At 63.6% G+C, this 26,314-nt stretch overlaps 2 protein-coding genes across 5 annotated transcripts in view; both read left to right on the top strand.

The window, feature by feature from the left end:
* The first annotated feature begins 4,102 nt into the window (after nucleotides 1-4,102).
* ARTN (artemin) lies at nucleotides 4,103-14,614 on the top strand. Its single transcript, XM_077823914.1, has 5 exons — nucleotides 4,103-4,126; nucleotides 4,720-4,822; nucleotides 13,096-13,163; nucleotides 13,443-13,632; nucleotides 14,190-14,614. The coding sequence occupies exons 1-5, from the start codon at nucleotides 4,103-4,105 to the stop codon at nucleotides 14,612-14,614; spliced, it is 810 nt and encodes a 269-aa protein (XP_077680040.1).
* Nucleotides 14,615-18,098: 3,484 nt separating this feature from the next.
* IPO13 (importin 13) overlaps nucleotides 18,099-26,314 on the top strand; it is a 67,624-nt gene continuing 59,408 nt past the window's right edge. For 2 of the 4 annotated variants that reach the window (XM_077823749.1, XM_077823747.1), the window contains exon 1: nucleotides 18,099-18,239. In XM_077823749.1, coding sequence (XP_077679875.1) covers nucleotides 18,177-18,239 — 63 coding nt within the window. In that variant the 5' untranslated portion in view covers nucleotides 18,099-18,176. Of the gene's footprint in view, nucleotides 18,240-19,742; nucleotides 20,003-26,314 lie in introns of those variants that run through there. The other 2 variants (XM_077823746.1, XM_077823750.1) reach the window with 2 other exon arrangements.

Here is a 26,314-nt window from a genome sequence, read left to right as displayed (position 1 = left end):
GGGGACACAGCTGAGCCTCAGGGCTCACAGGCTAATCTTGCTGCATTAGGCAAATGGGTCCTAAGGAGAAAATGCCTCTGGCCGCAGTGTAAGTGGTGCCAGGCCTCAGGCCAATGGGCAGCAAAGTGGCAGGCTGGGGGGGCACAGACCCAAAGTGGCCACGTTCAGGCCAGCGGGCAGCAGCCTGAATGGCTAAGGCGCAACTGGCCTGGCACCAGCCCAGCGTGTTACGTAAACCTGGGTTCCCTACCCTTCGCGTGAGCGGCTCACACCGAGCACAGGGCCCGGCTTGGCTCTCCCCGTTGGAAGCACTGGTTAAAGTGAAGGGAGCCCAGCCCTGGGCAGCTGTGCACCAGCGGCAGAGCGAAGGGGGGTCCCTGCCGAGGGCCGCACCGCAGAGACAGACATTCGCGGGACAAACGGCCTTGGCAAAGCACAGAACAGCCTCGCGCTTTGGCCCCGCCGAGGAGACCAGCCGCAATGGGATTAAGCACAAAGGTGCCCGAGAGGTGACGCGACTATTTACATGGGCTCAGAGGTGTGAGCGGATTACGCCGTATGGTTTATTTGGGGTCCGGGAGCGCCGGTAAGGGTGCAGGGCAGAGCCTGGCAGTGGGGTCAGTGGCAGGGCTGGGCACATAGAGGGGCAGAGGTGCTGCAGTAATGAAGTGAGAGGCGCTAGGAAGGGAGGATTCAAAGAGGCATTCGGGAGCTTTGTCCCCGGGCTCTGCCGTGGGCTCACACCCTCTGCTGGGATGGGCGCTGGCTGGGTCAGCCCCACCCGCTGGAACAAAACCTGAGAGAACATAAAAGGCCCTCGTGTGGCTGTTCGAAGGGGGGCATCAGGCTGGAGAGGCGGAGCTGGGCCAGCCCTGGCGTGGCCCAAAGCGCCGTGGCGGCTACTGGGATCCTGGTGGCCAGACATTCCCAGAGCAGCTGCCCACCCCAGTCTCTGGTACCCAGAATCCCCTGGGGCCCTACCTTCGCACCCCAGTCTCTGGTACCCAGGATCCCCTGGGACCCCACTCTAGCACCCCAGTCTCTGTTACCCAGGATCCCCTGGGGCCCCACTCTAGCACCCCAGTCTCTGTTACCCAGAATGCCCTGGGGCCCCACCTTCACACCCCAGTCTCTGTTACCCAGCATCCCCTGGGACCCCACCTTCGCACCACAGTCTCTGTTACCCAGGATCCCCTGGGGCCCCACTCTAGCACCCCAGTCTCTGTTACCCAGGATCCCCTGGGGCCCCACTCTAGCACCCCAGTCTCTGTTACCCAGCATCCCCTGCGGCCCCACCTTCGCACCCCAGTCTCTGTTACCCAGGATCCCCTGCGACCTCGCCTTCGCACCCGAGTCTCTGTTACCCAGAATCCCCAGGGGCCCCACCTTCGCACCTCAGTCTCTGTTACCCAGGATCCCCTGGGGCCCCACTCTAGCACCCCAGTCTCTGTTACCCAGGATCCCCTGGGGCCCCACTCTAGCACCCCAGTCTCTGTTACCCAGCATCCCCTGCGGCCCCACCTTCGCACCCCAGTCTCTGTTACCCAGGATCCCCTGCGGCCCCACCTTCGCACCCCAGTCTCTGTTACCCAGGATCCCCTGCGGCCCCACCTTCGCACCCCAGTCTCTGTTACCCAGGATCCCCAGGGGGCCCACCTTCGCACCCCAGTCTCTGTTACCCAGGATCCCCTGTGGCCCCACCTTCGCACCCCAGTCTCTGTTACCCAGGATCCCCTGGGGCCCCACTCTAGCACCCCAGTCTCTGTTACCCAGCATCCCCTGGGACCCTACATTCGCACCCCAGTCTCTGTTACCCAGGATCCCCTGGGGCCCCACCTTCGCCCCCCAGGCTCTGTTACCCAGGATCCCCTGCGGCCCCCACCTTCGCCCCCCAGTCTCTGTTACCCAGGATCCCCTGGGGCCCCACTCTGGCACCCCAGTCTCTGTTACCCAGCATCCCCTGCGGCCCCCACCTTCACACCCCAGTCTCTGTTACCCAGCATCCCCTGCGGCCCCCACCTTCGCACCCCAGTCTCTGTTACCCAGCATCCCCTGGGGCCCCACTCTGGCACCCCAGTCTCTTACCCAGGATCCCCTGGGGCCCCACTCTAGCACCCCAGTCTCTGTTACCCAGCATCCCCTGGGGCCCCACCTTCACACCCCAGTCTCTGTTACCCAGGATCCTCTGGGGCCCCACTCTAGCACCCCAGTCCCTGTTACCCAGCATCCCCTGCGGCCCCACCTTCGCGCTCCATTCTCTGTTACCCAGCATCCCCTGGGGACCCACCTTCGCCCCCCAGTCTCTGTTACCCAGGATCCTCTGGGACCCCACTCTAGCATCCCAGTCTCTGTTACCCAGGATCCCCTGGGGCCCCATTCTAGCACCCCAATCTCTGTTACCCAGCATCCCCTGCGGCCCCACCTTCGCACCCCAGTCTCTGTTACCCAGCTTCCCCTGGGGCCCCACCTTCGCGCCCCAGGCTCTGTTACCCAGGATCCCCTGCGGCCCCACTCTAGCACCCCAGTCTCTGTTACCCAGGATCCCCTGGGGCCCCACTCTAGCACCCCAGTCTCTGTTACCCAGAATGCCCTGGGGCCCCACCTTCACACCCCAGTCTCTGTTACCCAGGATCCCCTGGGGCCCCACCTTCGCGCCCCAGGCTCTGTTACCCAGGATCCCCTGCGGCCCCACTCTAGCACCCCAGTCTCTGTTACCCAGGATCCCCTGGGGCCCCACTCTAGCACCCCAATCTGTGTTACCCAGCATCCCCTGCGGCCCCACCTTCGCCCCCCAGTCTCTGTTACCCAGCTTCCCCTGGGGCCCCACCTTCGCCCCCCAATCTCTGTTACCCAGCATCCCCTGCGGCCCCACCTTCGCCCCCCAGTCTCTGTTACCCAGCTTCCTCTGGGGCCCCACCTTCGCGCCCCAGGCTCTGTTACCCAGGATCCCCTGCGGCCCCACCTTCGCCCCCCAGTCTCTGTTACCCAGGTCCCCTGGGGCCCCACTCTAGCACCCCAGTCTCTGTTACCCAGCATCCCCTGGGACCCCACCTTCGCCCCCCAGTCTCTGTTACCCAGCATCCCCTGGGACCCCACCTTCGCCCCCCAGTCTCTGTTACAGTCTCTGTCTCCGCCTGGTGTGTGTGTGGGTGGATGTGGAGTGGTGGCAGGGTGTCCGTGTGTCTGTCCCAGCTGGTGGGGGGGGTTGTCCTTGGGTCTGTCCGGGGGGGGGGGGGTGTCCGTGTGTCTGTCCCAGCTGGTGGGGGGGGGGGTCCGTGGGTCTGTCCCGACTGGCGGGGGGGGTTGTCCTTGGGTCTGTCCGGGGGGGGGGGTGTCCGTGTGTCTGTCCCAGCTGGTGGGGGGGGGGTCCGTGGGTCTGTCCCGACTGGCGGGGGGGGTTGTCCGTGGGTCTGTCCGGGGGGGGGGTGTCCGTGTGTCTGTCCCAGCTGGTGGGGGGGGGCCGTGTGTCTGTCCGGGGTGGTGTCCATGTGTCTGGCCGGTCTGGCGGGGGGGAGTGGGGTGTTCGTGGGTCTGTCCGGGTGGGGTGTCCGTGGGTCTGTCCCGGCTGGCGGGGGGTGTGTGTCCATCTGTCTGTCCCAACTGGCGGGGGGGGGGTGTCCGTGGGTCTGTCCCGGCTGCCGGGGGGTTGTCCGTGGGTCTGTCCGGGGGGCGGCTCCTGGCCCGGGGGTGCCCCCAGCCCCGCCCCGCCCGGGGATCAGGTGACGGGGCCGCTGGAATTTGACACCAGAAGCGGCCGGGCGAGGAGGATGGAGCCGGCTCCTGCCTCCCAGAGGCCGCCCGCGAGCCCCGCCGGCAGCCGCAGGTCCGAGCCCGCCCGCCCGGCCCCGGAGCCGCTTCGCCCCGCTCGGTGAGTCCCGGCCCGGCCCGGCCCCGGTCCCACCTGCCGGCCCCGGGGGGCGAGCCCCGGCCCGCCCGGCTCTAACCCGCCTCCTCTCCCGCGCAGGGCGGCGCAGGCAGCGCCGGGCACCTGCCCCCCGGGGCTCGCCATGCGGACAACGTGAGCCGGCCGGGCGGGCGGGCGGCGAGTCCCGGAGCCCGGCCATGGTCCCCGGGGCCGGCTGAGCGCCAGAGCCCGCCGGGGATGCGCCCGCACCGCAGCCAAGAGGTACCGGGTGGGGCCTGGGGGTCTGCCCCGGGACGGGGGGGTCGGTCGGTCGGTCGGTCTGTCCGGGGCCGGGGGGGGTCGGTCGGTGTGTCCGGGGGCGGGATGGGGGGGTGGGTCGGTCGGTCGGTGTGTCCGGGGGTGGGTCGGTCGGTCGGTGTGTCCGGGGGCGGCGCGGGGGGGGTCGGTCGGTGTGTCCCGGGACGTGGGAGGTCGGTCTGTCGGTCTGTCCGGGGCCGGGACTGGGGGGTCGGTCGGTGTGTCCGGGGGCGGGATGGGGGGGTGGGTCGGTCGGTCGGTGTGTCCGGGGGCGGCGCGGGGGGGTCGGTCGGTGTGTCCCGGGACGTGGGAGGTCGGTCTGTCCGGGGGCGGGACTGGGGGGTCGGTCGGTCTGTCCGGGGCGGGACGGGGGTCGGTCTGTCTGTCCCAGGACTGGGGGGGGTGTCGGTCGGTCTGTCCGGGGCGGGACGCGGGGGGTCGGTCGGTCTGTCCCGGGACGTGGGGGGTCGGTCTGTCCGGGGCGGGACGCGGGGGGTCGGTCTGTCTGTGCCCCGGTGCCGGGAACCCCGGTGATTTTGTCCCTCTGGCGGCCGCAGGGAGCGGACTCGATGCCCGCCAGGGACCGGTGCCCGGGGCCAGGGGGAGGCGCGTCCCAGCCGCGACCCCCGGAGCATGGTCCGCAGGCTCCCGGCGCGCACGGTGAGTGGAGCGGGGCTGGGGGCGGAGGGTTCCCGGGGCTGGGGGAGCCCGGGCCGGGGTCGGCTGCAGCCGCTTCCCCAGCCTGAGACTCGAGCTGCAGCTGTCCCGCCTCGGCAGCAAACGTGGGGTTGTTGCGGTGGGGTCGCCCCGCGGCGGGGGGGGGGTTGTTGCGGTGGGGTCGCCCCGCGGCGGGGGGGGAGGGGGGTCACTCTGGAGCCACCCCCAGTCAAGGCACACGTGGCCCCGCACACTGGGCCCAGCTGAGCCGAGCCAGGCCGGGCTAATCCCCTGTTTAGCCGCTGGCAGCTGCCCAAATTAGCTCCCGGCAGGGGCCTCCCTCCTCCACTCCCTGGGGCGGCCCAGCCGGGTGCCCAAGGCCTTGTTCCCCCCTAGCATCTCCTTCCCAGCATTAGGGGCAGCCTGGGGCCCCCCAGAGCAGGGCACTTCTTTCCCCTGCCCCTGGATCTTCCCTGCCCCAAGAGCTGGGTGCAGGGGCCAGGCTGGAGGCGGCCTGGCTCGGGATCTGTGGGGCAGCTGTGTCCCCGTGTACCAGCTCTGGGCCCCGAGGCGGTGCTGGGGTCCCTCTCCCAGAGCGAGCCCCCGAGCCAGTGGATTGAGGGGCGAGAGGAAGGGAGCAGGGCTGGGGGCTTGGTGCTGCCTCGTTCCGGTTCCCAGGGGTTGATTCGTGGCTCGGCTGTGGGCGGCTGGGACCTGGCCGTTCTGTCACCGGCCACTTGACGGCTTCCCGGGTGGCGGGAACCTGCCAGGGCATATCCGGCTGGTGATGCCCCTCTGCGCCCCGCAGCGAGCTGGCCAGGGGAGAGCGAGCGCCGGCCTGGGTCGCTCCTGATGCGGGCCCAGCCTGACCTGCCAGCGCCCCTTGGCCTGGCTGGAGAATGGTGGTAGCACATGGCTCCTCTGGCCCTGGGCGAGGCCTGGGGCTGCGGGAGCCCGGCGGGCTCTGGCTGCGCTTTGGGGGGCGTGCAAGGCTGTCGGGTTGGCCCCATGCAGGAGGCTGGTCTGGGCGCTGGGTTCCCATCTCAGCCGCGGAGCCAGTGAGCTGGGCCCCAGGGAGGCAGCTGGGCCGGCGGGCGTGAGCCGTCCTGGAGGCGTCGGTTGGGCTCTCTGTGAGGTGAGCGGGACACCAGGCCCTTGGGCGGCTTCCAGCCCATGGAAGGCTTCACGCTGACATTTCCAAGTGTTTGTGTAGGAACGTAAACATAAATCTCCCTCCTCCCTTCCTCTGGAAAGTTTCTCCGGGAGCAGCAGCCGGAGCTCTGGCTTGTCCGGGCAACACACGGTCTTGCAGCCCCTTTCTGCAGCGTGCTGCCTGCCGGGGGGGGGGGAGGGGAAGCCCCGATCGCTCTTCCAGCCGCCCCTGGTGGGGGAAGGGGGCGTCCCTGAGGCAGTAGCACCCGGGAAGAGTGTGTAAACATCCTCTCGTCTGCCGGGACGATTCTCCAGCTGGCTCAGAGGCTTCGTCTCCTTCCTCCCGCCCCAGCAGGAGGGTCCAGGGACCCCGTCTCATCTGCCTGGAGCCGCCTTCCTTCGCTGCAGCGCCCTTGCGGTCTGTGGAAATCAGCCGCTGGCAGGGACCTGCTGGGAGTGCCCAGTCCCTCCCGCTCCGTCAGGCCTTTGTCCTTCCCTGTCTGCGATACTCGGGTGTCTCGGCTCAGCCAAGACTAGAGAGAGCCCTGAGGGTCAGGGCACAACAAATCCACTGGCAAAGGGGATGCCGGAAGCCTGGGGTGGCGGGCTCTGACACACCTGTTTCTCCAGAGCTCTGGCAGAGTTAATGAATATGCATATTTGCTGCAGACACTCAGCTAATCCTGCTGAGTAGCACCTGCCTGCCGAGCTCTATGCAGCATGGTCTGCCTGAGCCAGCAGCCAGCTCCGGCGTCTCTGCCGCTGCTCAGCATTGCTCTCCCCTCCCCCGCAGCCGCCTGCTGAGATTACCTGGACCCTGGTCGGGTCGGCTGCTGCTCTCCAGAGCCCTGGGGGGCACTGATGGGGGCCCGGAAGCATGTTGACTTTTCTCAGCACTGATCAGCGGCAGGCGCAGCCCTGGGGCTACTCGGGGACTGGGAGGGTAGCTCCACAATCCTCTTTCTGCAGCAGCCAGGAGACCCAGGGAGGGCTAGAGTCACAGCCATGCCCCGCAGCAGCCCTGGTCTCCGACAGGATGCACCTGGCTCCCCCGGACCTTAGGTGGGATAGCTCCAGCAGGGGTCCTGGAGCCGATCTCCCCCTCCTCCCGCGCTGCCCTTTAGAGCCAGGAGGCTGCTGGGGGCCGGGGAGAACAGCAGGCAGCTTGGGGTCGTGCTAGCCAGAGGCTGGCAGTGTGTGTGTGGGCAGGGAGCTGTCACCCATGGAACTCCCCTTCCATCCCACCCTGGCCCTGCGGCCTTTATGTCCTGTCTCCAGCCAGCAGAGCACAGCCAGGCCGAGGGGGAGGGCCGGAGAGGTGCACGCTCGTTTTCGGGGGCCAGGCGCCCTAAAGGCAGGTGCGCTCCTTGTGCGTCCTAAAGAGGCTGTAGCCTGAATCCACCCTGCTGCAGCCTGGGGCTCGCGAGCTGTGTCTGCGGCACGCGTCACAGCAGCAGAACAGGCCTTGGGTCTTTGACCCCCCCATGGCTCTGGGCACCCCGGCCCCTCCGCACTGAGCGCTCCCCAGTCCGTCCCTGGAGCCTGGCGGAGCCCAGGGCAGTGGGATAGAGAGAGTCCAGGTTATGTGATGGCCCCAAGAGAGTGTCATGGCTTGGGCCCAGCCCAGAGCCCCCAGTCCATGCCTGGGGCCTGCCTTCCTGCCCGAGCCCCCACCCGCTTCCCTTCACTGGTTGCTTCTGCTTTCGGCCCGTTTCTGCCATTCCTCTGGCATGGGCTGCACCTGAATGTGCCCCGCCTGCACGCCCTGCGGTCTGCCTGACCCCCGCCAGCTCCGGGTCAGCGCCTCTCTGCCTTCGTCGGGAATCTCCCGGATAACTGGAGTCCCCCCCGCCGCCCGGTGCAGTGTCTCTGGCAATTGCTGGGCTCCATGGCTGAGCCGGTGGCTGTTCCAGCCAAACCCTGTGGCACGATTCTCCAGCTCAGGGAGTGTCTGGGTGCCCCGCCGTCTGCAGCTCAGCCCGTATTCTGCCCGTTGTGGAAAGCCATCGCTCTCTCTGCTGTGCGCGCCTCCCAGCCGCCTGCTCCGGCTCCTGGGCCCGCTGCCCAGCTGCCTTGTCCCCTGCTGGTGGCAGACGCCCCCATACTGGCCCCATGGGGGAGCAGCTGAGCTGGCTCTTGCAGAGAGGCGAGGAGCCAGGAGCCTGCAGGTGCAGCTTCAAAGGGAGGAGGAGCCAGCCCCATGTGAGCAGCCGCTCTCCAGGGGCCAGAGCTTGGCAGCGGCTGCCCTGCACCCAGCTCTCCTGGCGCTGCGGGTATCGGGTACCTGATGCTCCAGGATCCCCGTCCCCCTTGTACCGTCGCTGTCCTGTCTCCTTGTGCTGCCTCTGCCCCATGCTATGTCCCTGCCTTCCCACAGAGGCTCAAGGTGCCCCAGCCTTGCCCTCCTGGCACCCCCCGGCTGCCTGCCTTTGTGTTGTGTCCTGCTCTTGCTAGACCTGCTTGAGCCATTAAAGCCTGTCGTTGGCTAGCAGTGCCGGCCGTGCTGTGCTCTGTAGCCCCACCAGCCGGGTACTCCCTATGGAAGCTGTTCTCCAGAGGCCCATCGAGCCGGGGAACCGGGGCCATGAGTGGCACGTGCCAGTCCCCAGGCTGAGGAGCAGTTGGAGGAGAAGCTCTGTTGGAGGTCGCTTTGGGGCTGGCTCCAGCGGCAGGAGGGGCTGGGAATCCCGTCTCCGGAGCAGCTGCCCTTTCATGCTGAAGGGGTGGCGTGACCCTGGCCAGGTCTGCCCTCAAGCGGCAGCTCCAAGCCTACCAGGGTGGGTGCCCGCGGCAGGTGTTCCCCGCAGACCTGCCTGTCTCTGTTGCCCAGCAGGAGGGAGACAAGCCTGGAGCCCAGGTCTCCTGTGACTCGGTGATTGAGGCAGGGGCGGCAGCTGCAGCTAACAGGCCTGCTGAGAGGACAGCTGGGCCAGCGCCCAAGGCAGGTGACTTGTGGGTCTTTGTGTCCTTGTGTTTCCTCCAGGGCGGGGCTGCAGCCCCAGGTGTGACTCTGCCCCCATCCCAGTCCCCCAGGGTGTGGGCACAGCGGGGGGGGGGGGGGGCGGGGAAGAGATTCGGTTCTGTCCTGGGTTCCCGCCCCAGGGCCCCTGGGAGGGGCGGAGGCTGCATGCCAGGCCCCTGGGTGTCTGCACTGCCGGTGGGACCCTCGGGTGCCCACAGCGCCCTGGCAGCTGGCACAGCTGGACTCGCTCCTTGCAGCAGAGCTGGGCTCTGAGTTCGGCCTCTGCTGGCTCCGGCAAGGCAGCCGGTGCAGACTGAGGCACGTGGGCCCCCCGCCGGATGACAGACTGCCCGTTCGCCTCTCTAACCTGCCCACCCATCCCCCTCAGGTCAGTCTGGGGCCAGAGTCCCCTTCGCTGCGTTGAGGGGGGTGACCCTGGGGGCTCGTGTCTGTCAGCACTTTGGGGTCGCTGGGTGCCCCTCGGCCCCTGCGGATCCTCCCGCCTGCGAGGTGCTGGCCCGTTAGTGCGGGATTGGAGGTGACTGCGCGTGGGGCTGGCTGACCCCAGGGGCATGGGAAGGGGGGAATTGCAGTGGGGGAGGTTTAGATTGGATATTAGGAAAAACTTTTTCACTAAGAGGGTGGTGAAACACTGGAATGCTTTACCTAGGGAGGTGGTGGAATCTCCTTCCTTAGAGGTTTTTAAGGTCAGGCTTGACAAAGCCCTGGCTGGGATGATTTAACTGGGAATTGGTCCTGCTTCGAGCAGGGGGTTGGACTAGATGACCTTCAGGGGTCCCTTCCAACCCTGATATTCTATGATTCTCTGGCTTGGGTTTGCAGTGACACGGTGAAGGGCCAGCACAGGCTGGGTCTGTGCTGCCCCCCTCAGGGCTAGTGGAGAATTGCAGCTCAGCCAGCCATGGGATACCGGAGCGGGACCAACCTGGCAGGGCAGGTGGCGCCCAAATCCTCGCCCGGGGAGGCTCCCAGCCCCCCCAGGACCAGCTGCGGCTGGGCAGAGACCCTGCTGGCATCTCTAGCAGCGCTGGCCCCACAGCCAGAGGTGATGTCACCAGGCCCTGTCTCCCCTGAGGCTTCGGAGGGGCCCAGCTGGAGGTGACTGCCCCGCGCACTCGCTCCACGCTGGGCCTCAGAGCAGGGCTGGCAGACGGGGCTAGGTACCCGCTGCAAAGGTCTGGCCCAGGCCCTCTTCTCTCAGGCTGGCATCTCCCAGCTCTGTCCCAGGGGGAGCTCGCCCCCTTCTCCTGCGCAGCTGCAGGGCCTTGGCACTATGGGTTACGAATGGGGGGGGCTGGGGCCGAGTCCAGGCATTGGCCGGGGCTGCCTGGTGCCGTGATGGTCACAAGGACGCCGTGCGGCTTTCCACACGCTGCTCAGAGGGACTGAACTGCCCTGGCTGGCCCAGGACAGCTAACGGGCTGTGGAGGGAGTGGTCACCACCCAGGGGGTCGCCGAAGGCCCGTGTGGATTCCCTTGGCCAAACTCCATCCACGGTTCTGCCTTCCCGCAGCTCCAGGGCTGGGGATGCAGGCCGAGCTGTGCGGCCCATGGAAAGGCAGCTCAGCCAGCAGGGAGGGGTTTGCTCTGGGCAGGGCAGGTAGAGAGGGCATTGCCCATCCCCACTGACCTCCGGGCCCACCATGGGTGGAGCGGGGAGCAGCTGCAGCCCCCAGGTAAAGAGGGTTTCCAGCTGGATGTGACGAGCTGCCTGTGGGCTGGGAGCCAGGGCACTTGTGTAATCACCTGGCTGGTTTCCTGCTCTGTGGATCTGCTGCCAATGGGCTGGGCCTGTCTGGCCACTGTGTGTGGGTGGAGAGGGCTGGGCCCAACTCCTCCTCCCTTTCCCATCAGGGCACAGGCCAGGCCAGGGCTGCAGGTGCTGGGCTTGGGGCTAGGGGCGGATCCCTCTACCCAGGCCCTGCACCTTGCTCGTGGGGCTGGAGCTGGCTTGATGGTCCCCGTTCTCCTGCGGTGCACATCTCTCACCAGCCATCAGCCTGCAAAGGCAGGCAAGCCTGAGTCCTGCCATGGCCGGGCAGGGGTGATGAGACCCCATTCGCGGCTGTGCACAGTTCCTGGGTTGTGATGCATTGTGGGTGATCCAGTGCGGTCCCCTGGGGCTGTTGGTGATGGTCAGTTAACACTCACAGCACAGCTGTCCTGCCCCATTGCGGATGCCCGAGTGCCCAGCAGCACCCATTTCTCCTTCTCCCAGGCACAGAGCAGGAACGGGCAGAGCTGGACAGAACAGGGTGTGTGGGGGGGTGAATGGGGTTGTGGCAGGGGCTGGGGGTTCTGGGCTGGGACTGGGATACTCGGTTCCCGGGAAGGAGGAGCAGGGAGGTGGCAGCCTCTGCAGACACACCACTAGCAGGGGAACACAGCTCAGTGGGGAGCTCAGTGCCGGGTCATGCACGTCGGACGGGACGATTCGAGTGTCTTGCCAGGCTCTGGACGAATGGTGGGTGGGTAGGGCTGGGCGGGCAGCTCCAGCGAGCCTCTGCGCAGGAGAAAGGGCTGCAAGCCCAACGGCAGCTGCAGGGGAGGCCAGCGGTGCACGGGGCTCGGCCTGGCGCACGTGTGTGCTGGCACTTGCCCCTGCACCTGCCTTGTGCGTGGGGTTGGAGCCCGGGGGCAGGTTGCCCCATAGCAGGGGGCCGCCCCAGCTGCTCTCAGGGCCAGGTGAAACAGGCAGCATGGCTGTCTGGCGAGGAGCTCTGTTCTGCCCCAGGCCCTGTGGGAATCCAGCCACCGTGGCCGAAGGCGCCGTCTGGTGCTGGGGCGTGCTGCGCTGGGGCCCTGTTCTGTGCGGGGGGGGGGGGGGGGCTGTGGGCTAGCTTGTTGCTGGGTTTGGCTTGGCTTGCTCAGGCACTTGGTGCCTAGGGGATGAGTGTCCTAGAGCTGGTCTCTAGCTTGCTCAGGCCGCCTCCCCGGGCTCCCCTGTTCTGCTCCCGGCTTCTCCAAAGCACAGTGAGACTAGGGGAAGGAGGGGCTCAGGGAGTGGCATTGAGCTGGGTCAGAGGCCAGGAGAGATGGGCAGGACTAGGGGAAGTACCAGATGAGCCTGTGGAACTCACTGCCACTAGATCCCATAGAACCCCAGGGGTCACAGATTCAGAGAAGGACTGGCCATTCCTATGGAGAAGTAGGTCCTCAGTTATGCTAGTGAGGAGTTAAACCCTCTTGCCTGGGCCGTGAGCCTGCCAGAGACGTGCGAGGCAGGAGGGGCCCAGGCTGCTCCATCCTGACTCCCTCCCTCCCCGGTGCTGGTGTGAAGGTGGGGGGGGCTTCTCCCCGGGGGTGCGGTTCTCGCTCCCCAGTGACCAGAGTGAAACGTGTGCTCTGGGCACAGACAAGGCTCCCGGCAGCGCTCAGTACTTCCCACCCTCCCGCCACTCGTTCCGGGGGGGCTGGGAGCAGAGCTGGGCCTTGCACGCGCTCCCCTGAAATTCTGCCTGCAAACTGAGCCACTAGAGCCTGGGGCGGGGGGCACCTCCAGCTGACCCAGGAGCCTCCCAGGGCTACCCAGAGGAGCTGATGGGCTCTGGGACACCCCTGCTCCCCCCCGGCTCGGGGAGCGGCTCCCAGGCTCTGGCTCAGCCTGCTTCAAGATTGTGGGGACACAGCCCAGCCTGTGCCAATTAAGGAAAGCCGCTGGGAAGAGGGCCCACGCCAGAGGGCTGGCATTAACCCCTGTTGGGAGGCCATGGGACAGCTGACCAGCTGCTCGTTGCAGCCCCAGGGACCAACTGGGGGGGGGGAGGGGAAGGGGGAGGATATTGGGGGTTGGAGGGCTGTGAGGGAGGGGGTGGTGGGTGTTTGGGGGGGGTCAATGTTGGGGTGGAGGGCAGTGGGGGGAAGGTGGTGGGGGTTGACGTTGCAGGTGGGGGGGATGGGGCTGTGTTTACCAACAGGCTGGAGGGAGCTGTGTCCTGACCCCCCACACCCCACATTAGTCCAGCCCTCTCTGGGAATGCTGTCCAGAGCGAAGCAGGGGCCAGGCATGTGGGGCTGAGGGGTGAAGGCGCCGTGTGTCTGGGGCAGGGGGTGGTTGGCCCCAGCCCCGTGGGTGGGTTTCCTTCCCCGGCATCCCCAGCCCAGGAGCGTTCACACTCACCCCCAATCTTTGTATTTGCAGACAGGATGGAGCAGACAGCGGGGGGGCCGGCCTCCCCCCCCCCGAGGACTCTGCGCCAAAGGCCCAGGGTGAGTGCAGCCCCACGGGAGAAGGCCCGCTCCAGAAGCAACGCACAGAGGGGTGGGGGCAGCTGTGGCCCAGGCAAGGGGTATGCAGCCTTGGCTACTCTGGCTTTCCCCTGTGGGTCCTGCTCCCCTCTCCTGCCCGCCCCCCACTGACTCTGGCCCTCTCCCGGGGAGGCTGGGAGCCCTGCCTTGGGGGCTGCAGCATGGAGCGCCCCATCCCCCCTGCGCCCGGCCCGCACCCCGTGCGCGTTGCTGCCATGCTGAGCCCGTGCTGTGTTCCAGGAGGGGGTGCTGTGGGGTGCCCTCGCCATCCTGTCGCTGCTGAGCAGCGTGGCCACGGGAACCCCGCACCCCTGGCACCGCCACACCACGCTGGGGGCTGCACCCACTGCGGGCGGCGTGGGCACCGCCAGCCCCGGAGCAGAGGACAGCCTGGAGGCACCGCTCGCCAAAGCCTGGAGCCACCTCTCCGGTAGGTGTGGGTGGGGGAGGAGGGGGGAGCGGGAGGGCATGGGGCAGGAGAAGAGCCAGGCACGATGGGGGTGCCTGGGGTCAGTATTGCTCAGGGCAGTTCAGGCCCCTTGTGCCCCTGTGTCATGCCTCCCATTTCGGGAGCAGAGAGCCCCGTGGGCCCCACATGCCCAGCACTGCTCAGGGCCTGGGGGCAGCAGGGCTACCGGGAGGGGGCAGGCTCCTGAGCTCAGGGCAGCTGGTGACCCTGAGCCCCAGAACTGAGGCAGGAGTGCGCCCCCCAAAGGCCCCTGGCCACCCCAGGCGGGGACGGGCGGAGCCCAGGGCAGCGGGGCCCTGCCCCAGGCTGACGCTAGGACTGAGTCCTGGCTGCAGGAGCCGGTTGGCATCTACCTGCCCCGTCCTCTCCTGTGCCCCCTGCTCCCTCTGAGCCCTGGCTGTGTGCGTGGGCCGGGTGGGCTCTCCCCGTGCTGTGGGTCCCGTGGGCACCAGACAGCCCCTCTGGGGGCAGGAAGGAGTGGGGGGGGCGTACTCTGGCTGACTATCCTGTGTTCCCAGGGGACAACGTGACGGCAGCGGGGCCCGGGGAAGGGCAGCTGGCCAAGGACCTGCTGCTCCGGGCCAAGCGCTCACCCCTGAGCCCCACCAAAGACAAGAAATCAGGCCCGCGCAGGGACGGCCCCAACTGCACCGTCCGCAGGCTGATGGTGAAGGTGCGTGACCTGGGGCTGGGCTTCGACTCGGACGAGATCGTGCCCTTCAAGTACTGCAGCGGGTCCTGCCACCGCAGCCGCAGCAACTACGACCTGACGCTGGCCACCCTGCTGCGGGAGAAGGCCATCAAGCCGGGCCCGCTGGGCCACGTGGCCAGCCACCCCTGCTGCCGGCCCACCCGCTACGAAGCCGTCTCCTTCATGAACGTGCACAACACCTGGCAGACGGTGGAGAAGCTTTCTGCGGCTGAGTGCAGGTGCATTGGCTGACTGATCTGCAGGGGCGCTGCCCGCCTGGTGCTGCCCAGGCTCGGGCCCCATGGCACCTAGAGAGCGGTGGGGATAGGCGAAGGCTGCAGCATTGCCAAACCTCCCGGAGGAGCGGCTCAGTGGGGGACGAGGGTTCACCCGGCCCTCCCCCTTCTGCTGAGGCTGAGCGGCAGCGGGACCCCCAGCATGGGGCTGGTGGCAGCAGGGCGAGTCTCGTTGCTTGGGCCGGACAGCGCCCCTCCTTCCCCAGTCACTGGCCTCCTGCCAGCTGGCGCTGCCATTGGCGACCCGGGAGGTTGCCGAGCATTGGCAGGGAGCCTGCCAGCCGGGCCCTGCTCGCTGCTCTGCCATGTTCACTCAGCAGCTTCCGAGCTGCCCGCTCCAGTGCCAAACAGCCAGCCTCGTCTGCCTGGCGTGGCCTTCCCAGCCCTCCCTGGAATGCCAGCTGCAGGGCTGGCGTCCGCTCCGGTCCCAGCTCAACAGCGGGCTTCCGGGGCCCCCGCTGCCCAGGCTGGTGGCTGGTAACCTGAGTGCATCTCTTGCGGAGTAAGATGCGTGAGAACCGTCAGCCCCTGTGCGCGCTCTCCTGGCCCAGCTGCACCCCCTAGCACAGGGGGACGAACTGCCAGGCTGGGTCCTTGGCCGCATGGGCTCCCTGCTTGGTCCAGAGCCCTGGGGGATGCGTGACCCTGCGGGGGGCTGCCCCCCAGCTCTGGCTGGCTCTAGCCCGGCTGCAGTGCGTGGGAGGCAGTTGGCCCCAGGGCTCGGGCTGGGGCAGTGTGAGGAGGGGCTGGCCCTAGCCTAGAGGCCGTGGTGACTTCTGAGCCACTTGCTAGAATTGCCCCCCATAAAGGGACAGGCCCCTCAGTGTGCTTTGGGGTGCACCCTTCCTAGCTGCTTGTGGCCTGGCCCCTTTCCCTGGGATTTATACCCAGGACCCCTCCGCTCCTGGGGTGGCAGTTTTTTGCCCCGTATTTCTGGGGGAAGAGCTGCCGGTGCTGTGGGAGTGAAGTGGTGCGGGGGCCTCGCAGACGCTCCCCACCTCCTCTCACCTGCTGGCGGAAGCTGGAGCTGAGTGTCCAGCCCAGCAAAGGGGGCATATGGGGCTAGAAACCAGGCAGGCCGAGCCCGTCCCCTGGCATCTTACCTGTCCCTCTAGAAAAGATCCCCCTCCCCCAGCCCCTTGGGACAGGGCGGTGGGGGGAGGCAGTGAGCTGTCCTGGAGGGCCCATTGGGGAGCAGGGTGGCTGCGGCAGAGGAAAGTGCTGGGGGCCCAAGGGCTGCTGGGAGAGGAGCAGGTACCAGCCTGGGGGTGCAGGTGGCCAGGGCTCCCCGCAGGTGCCTAAGGCAGAGGCCACAGCCAGGCACGGGCACCCACTGCTCTGGGGCTGGGCAGCCTGTGTCTGCCCCCATGGGGAGCAGCGTTAGCTGCCCAGTGCTGGTGCCCATGCAGGGGAGCCGGGCCGGCAGGGCACCCCCCGGCCATGCTGGGCCCTGACTATTTATTACCCTAAGTTATTTATTTATTGGTCTTGAGCGGCGGCGGCTCCTATTTATGACGTTGGGGGGGGAAGGGGGGTTGATGTAAAGCTGTTGCTATGGAGGCCTGGGCCTGTGGCCAGCAGTCCCACGTGCCCCCCCCCTTTATATTATTCTGACCCGTATCTGCATTTGTAAAGTTGGATAAACTCTATTTTTGTACAGTTGTATTTTTCTGTAGCAATAAAGTGATGGGCTGTGCGGCTGACTCTGGGCCTGGGCAGAGGCTGTGCCATGGGTGAGGAGGGGGGACAAGGAAGGCTGCCCCCTGCCCCACGTCGCTGTCCCGACTCCCATGCTCCCCCCGTCTAATGAGCCTGCCACTGGGCTGTGATCTCATTTCAAACCATCCCTCCTCAGGGGGCCCTGACCTGGACTTCCTACCTCTGGGGTGCCCCCGTCCCCTCTCTGGGACCCCTGCCCACCCCAGTGTGGGAACTCCACCCCCTTCTGCTCTGCCCAGGGGCAACATCTGGGGCTGTCCCTCCTCTCCCCTCGGTGCTGGGCCCTGGCCCTTTCCCCGGGCAGAGCAGGACCCACACTCCCCCTGGGAGGGGGCCTCAGATGCTGTTTCCTAGTGGAGGGCGGAGTAGCTACCTGGCCTTGGCCCAGCAGGTGGGGCCTGGTATGTTGTGGGTACATTTCCTCATGCAGGCAGGTACAGCCTCACTGCAGCTGCCATGTCCCTACCCGCATTAGGACCTCTGTGCACGGGAGAGGGGGAGCTGGAGCTGGGCAGGTAGCAGGTAACCCAGCCAGGCCCTGCACCCGTGTTGGAGTCAAATGCAATTCAGCCATGGTGCTTAGGGGGGCGGGGTGGGGAGGGGGCGCTGCCAGGGGCACAGAAAGCAGACTGCTACTGTCTGGCCAGAGAGGCCAGGTGCCAGGCCATCCAGGCAGCTCTGCCCCTGCCTTACAAAGGTGAAATGTGCTGTACAGACACAGGATGGCCAGGAGTGGGACCCAGCTCAACAACTGAATAATTCACCTGTGGAACTCTCTGACCCTGGATAGGCAGCAGGCCAGGAGCTAGCAGCATTCCTGAATGGAGCAGTGGTTCTATGGAAAATGGCAACTGGAGTCACAGCCCCCTGCTCCTGGGCATGAATTCACCAGTGACTGATAGGGTCAGGGACACGTTCCCCATGCATGGGGGGGGGTTCCTACCCCACTCCCAGGAACATGTAGCAATCATCCCATGAGAGCCAGCAGGCTGGCCAGTGACCCTCACCCCATGTACCCCCAGCACAGCCCTCCAGTGACCCCCCCCCAGCACAGCCCCTGCTCCATGTGCCCCCAGCACAGCCCTCCAGTGACCCCCCCACCCCATGTACCCCCAGCACAGCCCTCCAGTGACCCCCCCCACCCCATGTACCCCCAGCACAGCCCCCGCTCCATGTACCCCCAGCACAGCCTTCCAGTGACCCCCCCCCACCGTGCCGCCCCCAAACCCCGGCGCTGGGCTGCAGAGGGCGGAGCCCAGCGGCACGCCGTTCCCCTCTGGCCGCCAGGGGGCGCCAGAGCGACCGGGAACTACAACGCCCAAGATGCATCGCGGCTCGGGGTCCTCATTGCGGCCGGCCGGGCTGCGCCTGCGGGGAGAGGTGCCGGGGGCTGGCGGCGGCAAGAGCGAGGGCCGGGTCCGGGTCTGTGGCAGCCGGCGAGGCGAGGCGGCGGGCCGGGCCGGGCCGGGCAGGCAGCGCGACGGGCAGAACCCCCCGGCGAGGCCCCCGCCCGGCGCCAGGCCCCGCTGTCAGGCAGCCAGGGCAGCAGCGCCGGGGCGCGAGCGCGGCGCCCGCAGGCCTCGGACCCGCCCCCCTCGCGCACGCGCCCTGCCCCCCACCGCGCGCGCCCGCGCCAGCGCCCCGCCGCGCGCCCGCTCGCGGCTGACTGAGGGCGCGGACAGACAGACAGCCCCCCCCGGCGCCTCGCGCCCCCCCGCCATGCCGCCCCCGCCGGGCCCCCCCGCGCTGGGCCGCTGAGGCGCCGGCAGCGCGAGCCCCCGCAGCCCCCCCGCGCAGCGATGGAGCGACGGGGGCCGGCGGCGCCGCAGAGCCTGGACTTCACGGTGGAGAACGTGGAGCAGGTGAGCGGGGCGGGGCCCGGCCCCCCCCCGGGATCGCCCGCCCCCCCCGCTGTGTCTGCCCCCCCCCGGGATCGCCCGCCCCCCCCCGCTGTGTCTGCCCCCCCCCCGGGATCGCCCGCCCCCCCCCGCTGTGTCTGCCCCCCCCGGGATCGCCCGCCCCCCCCCCGCTGTGTCTGCCTCCCCCCGGGATCGCCCGCCCCCCCCCCGCTGTGTCTGCCCCCCCCCGGGATCGCCCGCCCCCCCCCGCTGTGTCTGCCCCCCCCCGGGATCGCCCGCCCCCCCCCCGCTGTGTCTGCCTCCCCCCGGGATCGCCCGCCCCCCCCCCCGCTGTGTCTGCCTCCCCCCGGGATCGCCCGCCCCCCCCCCGCTGTGTCTGCCCCCCCCCGGGATCGCCCGCCCCCCCCCCGGGATCGCCCGCCCCCCCCCCGCTGTGTCTGTCCCCCCCGGGATCGCCCGCCCGCCCCCCCCCCGCTGTGTCTGCCTCCCCCCGGGATCGCCCGCCCCCCCCCCGCTGTGTCTGCCTCCCCCCGGGATCGCCCGCCCCCCCCCGCTGTGTCTGCCTCCCCCGGGACCGCCCGCCCCCCCCCGCTGTGTCTGCCTCCCCCCGGGACCGCCCGCCCCCCCCCGCTGTGTCTGCCTCCCCCGGGATTGCCCGCCCCCCCCGCTGTGTCTGCCCCCCCCCCGGGATCGCCCGCTGTGTCTGCCCCCCGCTGTGTCTGCCCCCACCCCCGGGATCGCCCCCCCCGCTGTGTCTGGCCCCCCCCGGGATCGCCCGGCCCCCCCCGTGCTGTGTCTGCCCCCCCCCCCCCGGGATCGCCCCCCCCCGCTGCCTCTTCCCCCTGTGCTGTGACTGCCCCCTGGCTGTGCCCTGGGCTCCCCGGGGCATCGCTCCCCCCATGCCCCCAGCGCTGCAACTGTCCTGGCCCCCTGCCCTGGAGCATCACCTGCCCCAGCACAGTGACTGCTCTGGGCATCCCGGCTGGGGCCCCCTGCCCTGGGGCATCGCCCCCCCCCCTTGGCAGCTGGGGCTTGGCCTGGGTGCCAGGGCTGGTGCACAGCCTGCCGGTGCCGTGCTTTGCCCAGCTGTCGCAGCTGGTGGCTGAGCTAGCGGCAGGGGGACTCTGCTCCCCACGGGGTGACTGCGCGTCAGTGTGGAGGAGCCTCGCCAGGGCGGCTGGCATCCCTGTGGAGCAGCCAGATTGGGTTTTTCTTTGGTTTTTGCCTCCACCAAGGGGGCGTGCTGCTGTTGGGGTCAGTGACAAGAGCTGGTGCAGGTCAGCGAGTTTCACCCAGCCGCGGTGGTTTGCTCCTGCCTGTTTGCCTCACCGTGCCACTCCCCACTGGCCTTCCCCTCGGGCTGTGACCCCCCAGGGCCCTCTTTGGAGACAGCCCTTAAAGGTGACCCGCAAAGGGGACAAAGAACGTGGGCTTGTGGCCTTTCTTGCTGATGGACATGAAGGGCTGGAAGGTGTGTTTCTTCCCCTGCTTGTTTTGTACATTCAGATGCTGTCTGGCATGCCAGTGAAATGACACTACAAGAACCAACCTTCAGCAACAGACCCGGGCGGGGGGGTGTTGTCATCATAACGTTCTGGAGAAAGGCCCTCTCAGTAAAAGATTCAGCATCTACATCCTTCCAGTGCACATCTCTGAGGCCCCCTAAGGCCTTGTCTCTGCGAGGGAAATCGGGGCCCAGAAGTCCCTGCTGGTGCCACACTAATTGTGATCACAATGATGGAAATTGGAATGCAGACATTGGTCAGGTGTCTTTTAAAATGTCACTGTCTTTTGAGCAGGGTTAGTGGACATGTGGCTGGTCTGCCCTGGGGAGCTGCTGTGGTGGGAGAATTTGAGAAAACCTCATAGTGCAACCTGTGAAGTAGGTCAGGAGCATTCTCCCCATTTCACAGAGGAGGAGATCCAGGCCCAGAGCAGTCAAGTGATATGCCAGAGATCAGTGGCAAAGCTAGGGGTAGAATTTGGGCGTCTAGTGTTTTGCTGAGAGATTCAAGTTATTTAAACTTTTAATTTCTCTCTTCAAACCCCAAACTCAACAAAACAAACCCCTCCCAGGAGTTCTGACTCCCAGTCCTGTGCTCTAGTCACTGGCGTGAGCACCACAACTCTCCCCACGGCCCAGCAGCTCTTTGAGCAGAATGCTCCTCTCCTCTTCTCTTCTGCCCCATGGAGCAGCAGTGCTCGCTTGCTCATGACATTGGTGTGTGTTTTAACTGATGATGCTGTTCTCCCAGGGAGGCTCCTAGCATTTCTTGCAAATAGGCCAAGGGGCCACGAGCTAGTTACTTTCACCACCTCCTGCAGTTCCCACCCAGTCCTCTGGTTTTTTTTGAGGAATAGGTCTTGTGGCCAACTGGGTGATCCATGTGCTGCAAACCATACTCCGGTGTCGCCAGATTCATGCTGTTCTTGGGGTGGTGGGTAACTATAATACGCACTTCTATCGTGTCGGTTGCTATAGTATTTGGGTGCGGTAATGGTCAGTTCGTTATGCAGCAGCCCAGTGGGTTATCAAGAAAACAACTTTGTTAGCCTGCCACTCCCTTGGCTACAGAGGGTCAGATGAGCAGACTTCTGTGTATAGTCTTAGAATCGTAGGACTGGAAGAGACCTTGAGAGGTCATCTAGACCAGTCCCCTGAACTCAAGGTAGGACTAAGTATTATCTAGACCATCCCTGACAGGTGTTTGTCTAGCCTGCTCTTAAAAATCTCTGACAGTGGAGATTCCACAACCTCCCTAGTCAATTTATTCCAGTGCTTAACCACCTTGAGAGTTAGCAAGTTTTTCCTTATGTCCAACCTAAACCTCCCTTGCTGCAATTTAAGCCTGTTGCTTCATGTCCTATCCTCAGAGGTTAAGGAGAACAATTTTTCCCCTTCCTTGTAACAACCTTTTATGTACTTGAAACTGTTATCACGTCTTTCCCCCCCCCTCCACCGACCCCCAGTCGTCTTTTCTGCAGACTAAACAAACCCAGTTGTTTCAATCTTCCCTCATAGGTCGTGTTTTCTAGACCTTTAATCATTTTTGTTGCTCTTCTGTGGACTTTCTCTACTTTTGTCCACATCTTTCCTGAAATGTGGCGCCCAGAACTGGACACAATACTCCAGCTGAGGCCTCATCAGTGCAGAGTTGAGCGGAAAAATGACTTCTTTTGTCTGGCTTACAACACTCCTAATACATCCCAGCATGAGGTTTGCTTTTTTTGCAACCATGTTACACTGTTGACTCACATTTAACTTGTGGTCCACCCTGACCCCCAAATTCCCTCTGTAGTAACATAGTCCTCCTTGTACAGGACACTTCATCTGATGATGATAAAGCACTTTATAAACGTGAATTAATCATCAGTCTCTCTGCAGAGAAGGTGAATCCTGTATAAATAGAGAGAGATGGTGATGCGACTGGCTTCAGGCTATACAACGCCAGAGCTGGGAGTAGAACCCAGGTATCCAAGCCCTGTATTTATATAGTGCCTAGCACAGTGGGCTCCTGGTCCATTACTCGGGCACCTGGATGCTATGGTAATGTAGAGAATAATTAATAATCTCTCTCCTGCTTTAGAAACAAAAGGACACTGGCAGTTAGCTTTAGACCACAGTTATGTTTTTAAAAAGGCTTTTCAACAGAATAGAAATATTGTTAAGAATGTTCTACAATATCAGTGAAAAGAGGGTTCTGGTTGCACATGTCCTCCTTCAGGGTTGTGGATCACACTAGAGCCTGGAGACCCCCAGCAGTGGGGGGCAGTGTCAAGCATTGTGTCAAGCACTGGACAAATACATGAAAGAGGGAAATCTTACAACCTTCTATAAGGCAAAATAATGATTACAGGCAAGGAAAAGCTTCCATACAAAGAGAGCAGTTCTAAAGGGGATGTGGTAGAGGGTATAATAAGTGATGACTGGGCTAGAGATGGTGGCCATCTGCCACGAGACCAAGAGTCAGCCAATTCCACTGAAAGATGACAAATGGAAAATTAAGCAAAAGAAATAGTTGTTTATGTAATTAACTTGTGGAACTCATTGCTACAAGGGGTCGTTGAGATCAGGAGCTTAGTAGGATTAAGAAAAACTATTGGACGTGCATATGGATAATAGAGGATCCATAAATACAGCTTTACTGATGGGAAGTGTGTATGTGTTGTGGGAGGTGCCAAGCAGTCAGGTCATTCCCTAATTGCCCAGTGGGTGGTTTCTTGTGCGTTCTGCTGAACCATCTGGTCCTGACCACTTGTGGAGACAGGACACTGGCATAGCTGGACCATGGGTTTGATTGGGTGTGGTGGCTGCTCTGTCCCTGAGAGACTGCAGTTGTTTGTAACAATTATACACTAGCCATGAGCACAGCGAGAGTGTACAGAGTCATTCAGGTAGTAGGTAATATTTGGTATTTGCCCCTGCAGGCTACTGGCTTAACCATTGTCTGGAGCTAGAGTGCCAGAAGGTGACGCTGACCTGTCTGTTGTTGCTGTCTGAGACAAATTAAACATGGTAAAAAATGAAGGACAGGAAGTGGGAGCTGAGTGGCCCAGTGCACGAATGTTCTTCAGGACATTGTTACAAGGACCCAAGGTGGGGGGGAATATGGCTCTGTTTGGGGCTTGAGCACCCCACTTGTCTACTTGCCTCTGGTGAGCGAGAGGATCCTACACCAGCAGTGTCTGCAGAACTTAGCTTTCATTGTCAGAAAATCAACCTGTTTCTAGCTCTTACAATTGTGAAGCGCTTTCAGGGTGTGACTGATAAGGTGAGATCTGCCTCAGCCTGCAGCCAGCTGCAGTGCCTCTGCTAGTGCTCAAGGCCTTCCTAAGCAGTGGCAGAGTAAAATGAACGAGTCTGTGGTCAGTTGCATTGATGCTATCTAGAATCCAGTGAGCATGCTCCTGCTGCTTCTGGAAAAGCTCTGACCAGTATCAAGGCCAGCCAGGCATTTAAGTTAACCATGGAGTTGAGGACAACACACAAATGACTGCTGGCGAAGGCAGAGTAGCAGAGAACTTTCCTAACAGTAGCCAAACGGCTCTGGGGCTTGGTTTGAGGGGTGAGAGACAGAGGTTCTCTTTCACAGCCATATCTGTGGCATGGGTGAGCTTAAAATGGATTAGACATGCACTCTCCAGGGGCTCCTCAACAGATGGATCCAGTAACAAGCTCCAGAGACAGCCAGTGGGAATCCCAGTATCCTCCCCTTTCTCAGAAAAAACAGATATTGGTTTTCTCACCAAGGTGTTGCCCCTGGGCTCGCTCGAGGGCACCTCATTCATGTTTGTCCCGGATTTATGTCTGGAAGGCTTACTCCTCTGCTTAGTAGGTGGCCTTGGTCAGGACTCTAATCCCATCTCCGACACTGCCATCCTTTGTGCCTTGGGTGAATCTCATCACCTCTGCCTGGGCTGTCCCAAGTCCACGGATCTACAAAGTGGGGACAATGCCCCTGGGAAGGGTGTGGGGCTGGTAGTGAGGATTAGTGAATCTCTGCAAAGTGTTCTATAAACGCGGAGCTCTGCAGTCTAATCTGCATACGTTTTAGTCTACTGGATCATTCTGCTCCTGAATTTTCCCCCAAGGGCGCATGCAGACAGAGATGGCTCTTTTGTTTGCGCCAACAATAGAAGAAATGTTGGCTCTCTGAAAGGTCAGTGGCACTCCGGGTGGTGATTAGCCCGGCATGTGCTGGGTGAGTTGCTGGTGTGCAGAAATGGAGCTCTCCATGCTGCTCTGGAATGAGGCTCCCTGCAATCTCGGAGTAGGTAAATGTGCTCACTCGGATCTGCAGCTTCCCTTCCCCCAGCCTGCCTGAGCCTTTCCCTTTGCAGGCCTGGCAATCTCAATATTTTGCTTTCCTGTAGCTGCAGCTCCGTGCTGGATGGGCTCAGAACTGCTGGCGAGCTGTTCTGGATGAGGGGCTTCACAATTTGGGGGTGTGGCCCTGTTGGTGGGAGTGGGGTTTCGGGGGCAGAGCCCCAGTATAATGAGTCACTGCCCAGATTGGGCATCAATAAGAATTAAAGGCAGCTCTAGAGACATGGGGCTGGAATCACTTAGTGCAGTGTAAGCAAAGCCCTGGGGTTCAAAAGCCCTTTGCAGTGACAGCAGGAAAATCTCCTGCATCTCTGCTTTTCCAGAGCAGGGTTTTGGACTATTCTGAGACAAACTAAGTAAGAAATTGGGTCTTGCTGGGGGCTGGACTCCTGGGAGGGCTACTGGGGGAGCAGCTTTGTCTGTTGAGTCTAATAAATAGACAGCGCTCCTACTGAGCTGGGTTTTCTCTGCCGTTTGAGTTTTATGGCAGCTCTAGTAATGACATCTGACAGGACTAGAAATGTGAGGTTCTGACTCCCATCTGGGTCAGGTTAATGCAAACACTGGTGCTTGGAATATGAATGGTTTAAGGGAATTGGGAGTGGATTATGGAGCCTTTCAGCTCCAGGCCACTTGATCTAAGCCAGCCCCGAATAATGGTGGAACGTTATTATACACTGACTGTTGATGGTGCGGCCTCCATCCAGACAAATGGCTGCAATTTAAACACTTTACTGGTGTCTCAGTAGAGCCCAAGGATAAGTCGGGAATCTTCTTTTGCCTGTATAGGGGGCAGGTGCACTTGCGGTCTGTGCTGCATTTGCTCTGTGGATATACAGGCTCTATGGTGTGTGAATCCAGCACCTTTTGCTTGCATGAAACTGCCAAAGAGAGAGAAAACTGGTGGGCAAGGTGGGGCTGTGAGGTTTTCCTAGGCACGGCAGCCATGGGCTCGGCCAGGTCTCCCTTTCACCCTCCTGCTGGCGCCGTTGGTTTATCCTGAAAGCTCACTGCAAACAGCTAAGCAGCAGGTAATGCTATTGGTTCCCAAGACAGTGCCAAGGGCTACACCCACCCCAGGTGCCTGGGAGAGCTCTTTGGAACCATATTGAAATGTGCAGCCCATAATCTTGCTCTGGTCTCTCAGTGCTGAGCTCCTTCCTGGCAGACGGGAAGGGAGAGGCCCCCATCTCTAGCTGATGAGGCTCAGGAAGGTTTTCCTTGCTGTCAGAGGGTCTCCCAGCTCCTGGGCTCTAGAACTTCATTGCTTTCTTAAGCCAGGCTTTACAGGCAGAAGCTGCACTGGTTTAAGTTAAATCACTTTAAAAGCCAAATGACTTAAACGAGTGCAAGCCGGGGTGGCCACGCATGCATCAGTCAGTCCTGGCTGCTGTGCGCTCCCAGGGGGCCTGGGCTGGCTTCCCCTTCCCCTCACACCTGCTGGTGAATGAGACTGAGCTCGCGCAGGTGGAAGAGTCGGCTTGGTGACAGGAAGGGCTCAACAAGCCAAGAACGCCAGCCAGTCCCCAGGGCCTGCTTCCTGAGGCATAGCCTGTGCGTAGGCAGGTAGGCAGAGGCATTGGGTCTTGCCCAAGGCAGGGCTGCCCCGATGGCACCAGCCTCATTTCTGGGAGGGAGGCATACACCACCCTGCAGTATGGCCTCCTCTCCGGTCTAGGTGGATTATTGCATGCTGATACCTGACTCTGCTGGCCACACCTCCCTGTGAAAGCGGAGTCAGCAGGCTGCATTGTAGGACTCTTGTCTTGCCTTTTGGTCCTCGCTGGGTTGAGATCTGCGGTATCCAGCACTGCAGCTGGGGGACAGGGAAAGGAGGGTAAACCTCTCTTTCCCTGCTTTAGATGTATTTCATCTGCCCCAAATACCTCGCACCTTTGAAAACAAAGAAAAGCCCACAACTTTCCTGGATGATTCAATATCCAGGCTTCTATGGAAACCCCAGTTGCACCTACTCCCTTTCTGCTGGAGCTGTGGCTGATCTCCTTTCTGCATCCTGCCCTTTGCTTCCCTGCCTTTCCCCCTTTGCAGTGCTGGATCATTTTGCTGAGTGCCCTCTCTGACACACTATGGTGCGCATTTATAGGGCTGCGTATGTGACACGTTGGTCACAGAAACCCCCTTGGGGCTGCCAACTGATGTGCAGAGACTACTTCTGCCCCTGCTTTCCCTGCCCTCCCAGCTTGGGACTTGAGTGCCCTGCCTGGTTTGAGCAGGGCACCCCCCCCCCAGC

The sequence above is a fragment of the Eretmochelys imbricata genome, chromosome 8, assembly GCF_965152235.1.
Source record: "Eretmochelys imbricata isolate rEreImb1 chromosome 8, rEreImb1.hap1, whole genome shotgun sequence".
Taxonomy (NCBI): domain Eukaryota; kingdom Metazoa; phylum Chordata; order Testudines; family Cheloniidae; genus Eretmochelys; species Eretmochelys imbricata.
This window is presented reverse-complemented; position numbering and strand designations above follow the sequence as displayed.

Excerpts from the sequence above, each read along its gene's own strand:
- ARTN (XM_077823914.1), top strand. The coding sequence starts at position 4,103 with ATGCGCCCGCACCGCAGCCAAGAG. Across the intron at positions 4,127-4,719 it reads GCCCGCACCGCAGCCAAGAG|GGAGCGGACTCGATGCCCGC; the intron begins GTACCGGGTGGG and ends TGGCGGCCGCAG. Across the intron at positions 13,633-14,189 it reads AGCCTGGAGCCACCTCTCCG|GGGACAACGTGACGGCAGCG; the intron begins GTAGGTGTGGGT and ends CTGTGTTCCCAG.